Raw genomic sequence first — 8,541 nt, forward strand, 5'->3', positions numbered from 1 at the left:
ACTACTAGTGGGACACTCTTTCTACCCCTCATGCTTCCTTATAAATTCCCAGGGCCCAAGGCCACTGAAAGCACTTTACTGAGGTTAAAAAACAAAAAAATGATTGCTTTCAACTCCCATTTTGTAAAAATATAGGGCTGCCTGCCAAAGATGGCTTTTCTTTAGACATTTACTATACTTAGAGCGTGAGGTGAGCCAGGTCCTAAGACTTTCTCCTACAAAGAAAATTATTCCTTAATCTATAGATTGCTTATTACTTTAGAGTGGGACGCAAAAGGAAATCCCAGAGCAAAGATGTGGGATGTGCACAAGGAGCAGCGTGTGGTGTCTGTCCCCACATGAGGGGAGAAGGGGCTAGATTTACCAGGGGCTACAATTGCGGGGCTCTGAGCACAGTTCGTCCCCTGGAGTAGCTCACAGTCGAAAGGGGAAACCTAGCATGGCATTTAAGGCATTCTGCATGAAAGCCTATGCCTCAAGCTAAGACAGAGGTCATTAGAAGTTCAGTGTGGGTGCCAACGAGAGAAGATACGGGTGGCTCCAGGAAGGTTTAATGAAGCTCAGTCTACAGATAAAGGAGCTGCTCTCAAAAAGATAACAAGATATATATATATCTAAGACACGCATCCATGAAATGGCAGATCTAGGATATGAGCCAATCTAGTCAATTTTATAAACTGTCCACTAGTGGTTTGCCTGACTTTCGTGTGTATAACAAACACCGGTAGCGTTTATTAAATTCAGGTTCCAGGCCACCTTCCAGTAGGTCCAGGGTGGACCCAGGAACCTGGTTTTCCAGGAAGCACCCAGCTGATTCTGAAATAGATGGTCTGAGGACAACACTTTGAGAAACACCGGACTAGACAACTCTTCGTTTTCTCCTGGTTCTAAGATTCCAAAATTCTGCTTTTATACTTCTCTGCTCTGTGCTGGCACCTAAGCCCCACAGGAGCGTGTGAACATCCCGAGGAATAAAGACACAATTTCTTCGGGGAGTTCACGTACACACTCTCAGGCATTGAGACACTCAGGGACTCCAGAGACATTTCAAGGACCATTTTATTGTCATAATCTGCCCTTAAAATGACCCTCAGAAATTGCTGACGTGGCCGTTCGCAGCAATGGGCATGGAAACCGGGCTACCATGGACTTCTTGTTTCTGGCAGCTTGGTCCTTGGTGAGCTCCAGCCAGCAGCACCCTGGCAGGGCTGGGCTGTGAGCGCCCCGGGAGGCTGGCATCGTCACAGTGGGTGAATGTGGCAACAAGACATCGGAGCTTCTTCCTTTTTGACTGTGCTGACTCATTCTCCAGAATGGCCCCAGAAATGATAGGCCTTTGAGAGCGAGTCCTCTCTGTCCTATGGAAAACGCCCATCTGCAGGTGATTTTCATGGCCGGCTTCAATCTGTACAGGCTTTCATGTGTTCATTCATATTCTCAATCATTCCTATTTTCTCCTTTTTCTTCTTTCTAGTTCTTTCTCTCCTTTCTCCTCTTTCCACACTTAGGAGAAGGGAAGAAAAGTGACTTTATACAGGTAGGTGCTGAACACACAGGCCTCATACAATGGCTCCCTTTTATTAACCTTTAACTAGGCACCAGGCACTACGTATACCACCCTTGTGCCTATTATGTCATGTAATCCTTAGAGTAAACCTCTGAGGTAGGGAATGTATCCCTCATTTAGGCGTTTTGCTGAACGTGGCAGAACCTGGATTGGAAGACAAGTCTGTCCCACTCCATAGGGCAAAGCTTTGAGCAGGGCTGTGCGTGTTGGGTGGGGAGTGGGAGGCAGTGACTGATGGTATCATACCGATAGTCGTCATTGGCAAGGGCACTCCATTTCCCAGCTCATCACAGTGAACCGGACCCTCCGGCCCACAGTGTCCTTGTCTGTGTGGTCTTGCTGTTGGTGGAAGGGCTGCATTGTCCTGGTGCCTAAGTAAATCTGATCTCAGAACAGCCTGCTGTTCCGACCCAGGAGGAGGGCGGAACCACTTTCCCAAGCCAGTATCAGAAGGAGCTGAAATATTAGAAGGCAGAGAGAAGCAGAGCTAGAATCTTCTTACACTAGCATAGTTACCCAACCTTTAAGAGTTTTGATGGGAACAAGTGCAAAGATTTCTAGAGGTGGAAACAGAAGTGGAGAGAAAAGCATCAGCATACAAGCACACCCCTCTACCCACTGCAGCTCTGTCTCAGCATTTCAAAAACCATCTCTTGCCCAGGCGGTGAGGCTCAGGGGATAGAGCATCAACCTATGAACCCGAAGGTCACGGTTCCGTTCCTGGTCAGGCCACATGCCCAGGTTGCAGGCTCGATCCCCAGTAGAGGATGTGCAGGAGGCAACCAATCAATGATTCTCTCTTATCATTGATGTTTCTCTCTCTCTCTCTCTCTGTCTCTCTCTCTCTGTCTCTCTCTCTCTCCCTTCCTCTCTGAAATCACTAAAAATATATTTAAAAAACAAAACAAAACAAACAAAAAACACACCACACATCTCTTCCTCTTTGTCTGTACTGCATGGTTGTAGTTCAGGACTCATCCTCTCCTAGATTCTGCAATAATGTCCGGGCTGGTGCCTCTCCCTTCATGCTCTCTAACTCCTTCTCCATCTTAGATACCATCATGATTTTAGTGCAAGTCGTCCCAACACGCTGATCTCCTGATTCAGCCTTGACAATGGCTCCAAAGGCCAAGAGGATACGGCCAGAGTTCCCTCATTGTCCTAGGAGGCTTCTGAAGACCTGGCTGTCTCTCCAGCCTAGTCGACTGCTTGACGCTGGCCATGCTGAGCTTCCCGCAGCTCCCGAACGTGCCGTACTCGCTGCCGAGCCTCTGCACACACTGCTCCCTGTGCCTAGAACAACATTCCTGTCAGTCACCACCTGGCTAACTCCTACTTATCCTTCAAAGCTAAGCTCAACTATACCTCCTGCGGGGAAAGTCTCCTAAGGCCCTCACCTCCCCTTCAGCCCGGGTTAGATGCCACATTCTCCATGCTTCTCTAACACCCTGGCTTCCCCCTATCATAATCCTTACAACAACGCAATCGTAGGGGTCTGTTTACCTAGATCTCTCCCTCATTGCCCTGTGAGCTCTCGGAGGGCAAAGGACACTGCCTTATGTATATTTAATCTTATAATCTCAGGACTTGGCACAGAGTGAATGTTCAGTAAGTGTTTACTGATTGCATTTTGCAAGAAAGCAATTTATAAAATGCAAACCAAAGGAGGGATGGAATTGAAAGCATCTGTCAGAGCAGGTTAACTTAGAACTCTTCTTGGTGCTTCGGATATAGATTTTATATTTTGCTGAGACTGTGTGTGTTGTCTGATGTGCTCTTTCTTCCAGGGGAGATCTGTGGAGTGGGACTGGGGCTGGGAGACCTAAGAGAGCTGCCTACTTTATGTAGAACCTCCCCAGCCTGGGCCTCTGAGTTTTCTTTCTGGGTGGAGATGGTCTTCTGCAGGAAATGGAACTTCTCCAAGCCGAGACACTTTCGCTCTTACAGGTCCTTTTTGTGTTCTGCTGTCCAAGCATTAGGAAGACTGAGCCCTATTTGAGTCTTGACAGGATCATGTTTCAGAGTCCCAAAAAAGTGTTTGTGTAACCTCAAGCCAGGCTGAACGTGAAATACTGCTTCAGGGGGGTGGGGGGTCGGGATTCTGCTGGACCAGACCCCGCTCTTCATCTCGCCGCTTGGCTGTGTGCATGCAGCGTGTGAGAATGTGAGTCCCCTGAAGTCCGTAGGCGTTTTGTGTGCTGATAGGATCCAAGGCCGGAGTGTTTGCTTCAGTAGAGAGGAGTTTAGAAATTTAACAACAAACATTTGTCGAGCCCCTGCTGTGTGCAAGGCTTAATGCTGAGCGCTGTAGGTGATACAGGGTGATTAGGTCCAAGGCTCCATCCTCAAGAAGCCTCCCAGCTAGGAAGAAAGGCTGATTGGCAAAGTTTTGGCTCAGTCATTACTTTGGGAATTACAGAAAGGAGCGCCTTTGATTGAACTCTGTACCAGGCCTAGGTCTAGGTCTTCTCAGCACAATGTTGTCCTTAACCTTCATGTTATCCCTATCTTGCAGTTAGGAAACGGAAGCCTTAGTAGGCAGTGGATATGTGCTGAGAAAATTAAATTGGGAAATAAGCCAGTAGCTTAAGGTGGTGTCAGGATCTTGAAGGGGGAAGGGGTGTTATGTTGGGGGGTGGAGAGACTGTTCCCTGCTGTATTTGCCCTCAGCAGACGGGATGGAGGCTGGGGAGAGACCTCTAAGAAATGGGCGGGGACAGAGCCTTATTGGGTAGAGCTAGCTGCTAGGCTGGAAGAAGTGGAGTTGGAAGCCAGCGATGGAGAAGTGGATCAAAACCTTCCTCTGGACACAGTGAAGGAGGGAGGGGAAGGCGATTTTCAGGCAGAGGTGAGGACATGGGCTCTACCTATCAGTTGGAAAGTGTATCTCCACTTTTAACTTAAATCATGCTAGTGTTTCCTTATGTGAGCAGGTGAAAACTCCTTCTCCATCTGAACACTTGTGCAGGTTCCTGAACAGGAGTCTAGAGCAGTGGTTCTCAACCTTGGCTGCACATTAGAATCACCTGGGAATCTTTTTAAAATCCTGATTTCTGGGCCTTATCCTCCAGAAATTCTGTTTCTTTGTTATGGGGTGGGGCCACAGCATTATAACAAAGAAACGGAATTTCCGGAGGATGAGGCCCAGAAATCAGGATTTTAAAAAGATTCTCAGGTGATCCTAAGGTGCAGCCAAGGTTGAGAACCGCTGGTCTAGAGAGCCTCCTGGCTGAGCTGATCTTTTCTTTTTTTAAAAAAAAATATATATATTTTATTGATTTTTCACAGAGAAGAAGGGAGAGGGATAGAGAGTTAGAAACATCGATGAGAGAGAAACATCGATCAGCTGCCTCCTGCACAACCCCCACTGGGGATGTGCCCACAACCAAAGTACATGCCCTTGACCGGAATCGAACCTGGGACCCTTGAGTCCACAGGCCGATGCTCTATCCACTGAGCCAGACTGGTTAGGGCTGAACTGATCTTTTCATTCTTGCTTCCCAGGTGTGGCTCTGGCTAGGGGACAAACCTTTCTGGGTCACAGTTCTCCCTGGCCATACCTCCTTAGAAAGGACAGGGACACAAAGCCGAATGTTTTCCTTGGTACAGTGGTACATTCCAGAGCACTAGGCTGTCAGTGTATTAAAATCTTACATTTTTAGGCTATTTTACCTTCTTATAGTAGCATAGAATTAGCCTGGCCTTCTTTCTTTTTACAAATATATGGGAAAAACTGGTGTCATGGGTCCAAAATTCAAAGGAGGTAAAGGGTTTTGTGGTGACGGGTAAGTCTGTCTTCTAGTCACCCAGTCCTCCTGGAGTAGTCAGCGTCACCAGTTTCTTGCTGTGATTTTTGTAGCACTTTGCTAATTGTCGCGTTACTACAGAAGGGACATTGTGGCAATTGGCTCCACAAATGACCCAAGTCCTTAGTATGGCCAGTCGCTGGCTGCGAGAGCCGTGACGTTGGTGAAGTTTTATGAAGAACTTTATTTTCTTGCCCAGAATGTGTCCGGAATGAGTCACAGTGCCATCATTAATCGTGAGAACATTACCCTCTGCAGGACAAAGACTTTTCCATCCAGAAAGCCATTAGACAGAGGAACTGTGAAAGTGTTTCATTCCCCGTTTTGAAGCCCAGCCATGTGTTTCCTATTAAATGGCATGACCGATAGGTGCCGCTTATGGTGACTTAATACAAACTCCTGTTGCTAAATGGCTCAAATTGATGTCTGTGTTTACTTTGCCATCTAATACAAAGCATAAATTTTTCTTACTTTGGTAACTCACCAAATTCTTGAATCTTTCATCGGAAGCTAATTGAGACAGGAACTACACCTGCGCCATCCTGACCTCCTTGCTGGTGGGTGTTCAGTAAATGTTCCTCAGTGACTCCACAGAGACCCAGTGAGTTCGAAGCTCAGAGGGAGGAAGGACCTGGGTGGAACGATAGGCGGGTTTTCATTGACCTTTCCTCTGGGTTAGTTGCCGTCTCCCTCAGCAACAAACCCTAGCTTCTTGACCCCTGTCAAACTTTTGCTATCACTGGGCTTCCAGGAAAAGTAGTCACAGTGACTTCCTTACTCCAGCTCTTGCTGATAGGAATTCCTAGTGGCCAATCTCTTCGGTTACACCCTCAAGTCCTTTGTGAGGCAAGAGAAATGATCACGGATTAATGACTGACCCATTTGGACCCGCTTCCTTTGTTTAGGAACTTATTTTTCATTGCTGTTCTTTTGCCTTGAGAAATAAGGGAGTGGGGGTTGAAGACGCAGAGCAGTGGCCTGGGAGTCCACAGAACTGAGCTCTATTCCTACCGTGTCTGTGCAACCTGGGGGACGTCATGGCCCTTCCCTGAGCCTCGGTTTCCCTGTCTGTACAGTAAGAGTTGGACTGCATGCCCTTTAGGGTCCTTCCCTATTCAAAGATCTATGGGTTGGGACCCCCTTTTTCCTGAAGTCCATGCTCTTGTCACCTTCCCTTTGTTGTCCCCAGACCCCAGGTGTCAATTTCTGACTTGGATCTCTGATGTGTCCTTCTAGGTTTTCTTCGTGTCCGACCTCTTCAAGACCAAGACGGCACTCTCCCTGTCTCCCCCCATCAGGAAGGAGATCCTCTCACCTGTGGACATTATCGACAGGAACAATCACCACAACATGGTGTAGGCGCCGCCCGCCTCCGGAGCTGTTCTTGTAAAATGACTGCTGACAGCAAGGTCTTGCTGCTCTCCAATCTCATCAGACAGTAGAATGTAGGGAAAAACTTTTTACCCGACTGATTTTACAAAGGAAAAAAAAAAGTCTTACTTTGTGGCCTTCCAAAATAGGTAGTGTTCACCTATGTGGAGACAACAGCAAACTAACACCAAGTGCCAGAATCCTGGATGTGCAGTTGGTTGAAGTGTTCATGTTCTAGTGAACACGGGCTTGTTCTGGAACAAACACTAAAAGGTTTTGAGTAGAGTCTGCCGGTCACCTTTGTGACCTGAGATGTGTCCCAGGCTTGTGAGAAAAGCTCAAATTCACATTGTAGCACATGATGCCAGAAATAGCACTGAAGAAAGAAAATAGCCATTTGGGGGGGAGACTCCCCTCTTGCGTCTCTCTGTCCACACCACTCTATCTTTTACTGTGACTTTGGTTCAGGATGTTGTTGTTTTTAAGTGTTGTTGTTGTTTAATACAGAGAAAGAGCAAATGCTTCGTCAAATGATCAGATCCTGAATCCAGATTCCTAGACCTAAAGCCTTATCACCCACTTCCTGGTCCATTGGCCAACACCACAGTCCCTCACATTAGTGATTAGGAGACTCTTTGTGGATGAGTGAATTTCACAAATAGCACAATTTCAGAAGAGATCGAGGGTCCAGGCCCTCATTTGTCTTCTTTGGACACATCATCCTGTGTTGTTGAAACATGGATTGCAGGATGCTGACGTATATCAATCACCCGGGCACTTGCACGCTCTTAGTAATGGCTAGCTTTGGTTACTGCTTTCCCCCTTGAAATCCTTGCTCTGTGCCCATCGGGATTTCCTGCGAGGGTCGGGAGACGAGCCAAGGCGTGGTCTGCAGCCGGCTGATGGAAAGCAGCCTTCCGTACATGAGATGGGGGAGTGAAGGGGCAAGAATGAAAAATGAACCAACCTTTTGGCTACTCAAAGTCAGGATGAGCCAGAGAAGCAGACGGTCTCATGCCTGAGAGGTTGCCCTTCCAGATAACAGAGCTGATGAGGGTCTCTGAGGGAGTCGCTCTTGCTAAGTTGTGTAAAGCACTACTGTCTTGGGGTTGATCTCTAGGGCAGATCTTGGTAGGTTCTGCTGGGCAGAACACATGGGTTAAATCTCCGTAGAGAGTTTTCATCCTGTATCCGTCCTCCCAGGTGAGGTCCACTCTAAGCAGTAGGCAGGACCCCTTCTACTGAACCTTTGAGGAAAGGAGGAAGGAAGAAATGCTTTCAGATCTCAGATGCACACCGGGCTAAATGTAACCACAAGGATCAACCACAAGCACATCTTTACCACAGAAGCCGTCCTGTCATTTCAACATATAGCAAGCTATGATTTTTATATATAAATATTATATAAATAATGTATAAAACATTAAAAGTTAACTATGTAAAATATTATTTCTGAAACAATTTTAGCTATATCCACTATGATTATAAACTGTGTCTCGACCTGTGTTATTTCATTAGCTGCTTAAAAAAGCATTGAGTTAATTTTTTTTAATATCAACTAAAATATTGTAGTTCTGTGGTAGACATTGTTTTACAATAAAAGAAATAACTGCAACTAGAGAAAACTGTATAAAAACATTAAATTGTCAGTATTTTTGTAAGGTTCCATTTTGTAAAGAGAATAATATTCAAAGACTTTTGTAGAATACAAAGTGAAAACTTGTATCTGCGAAACTATACTTGTATTAAATGTGCTTTTTAAATAAAAGCTCATAACACAACTAATTAAGGAGTTGG

The 8,541-nt window shown here is 46.3% G+C and overlaps 1 protein-coding gene across 1 annotated transcript in view; it reads left to right on the forward strand.

The window, feature by feature from the left end:
* Positions 1-7,123, forward strand: part of PLPP3 (phospholipid phosphatase 3) — a 78,319-nt gene extending 71,196 nt beyond the window's left edge. Inside the window, exon 6 of the mRNA XM_081086668.1 lies at positions 6,610-7,123. Within this exon, the coding sequence (XP_080942794.1) occupies positions 6,610-6,732 (123 nt within the window). The 3' untranslated portion in view covers positions 6,733-7,123. The remainder of the gene's footprint in view (positions 1-6,609) is intronic.
* Positions 7,124-8,541: the final 1,418 nt, after the last annotated feature.

The sequence above is a fragment of the Myotis nattereri genome, assembly GCF_964212035.1.
Source record: "Myotis nattereri genome assembly, chromosome: 3".
NCBI classification, from domain to species: Eukaryota; Metazoa; Chordata; class Mammalia; order Chiroptera; family Vespertilionidae; genus Myotis; species Myotis nattereri.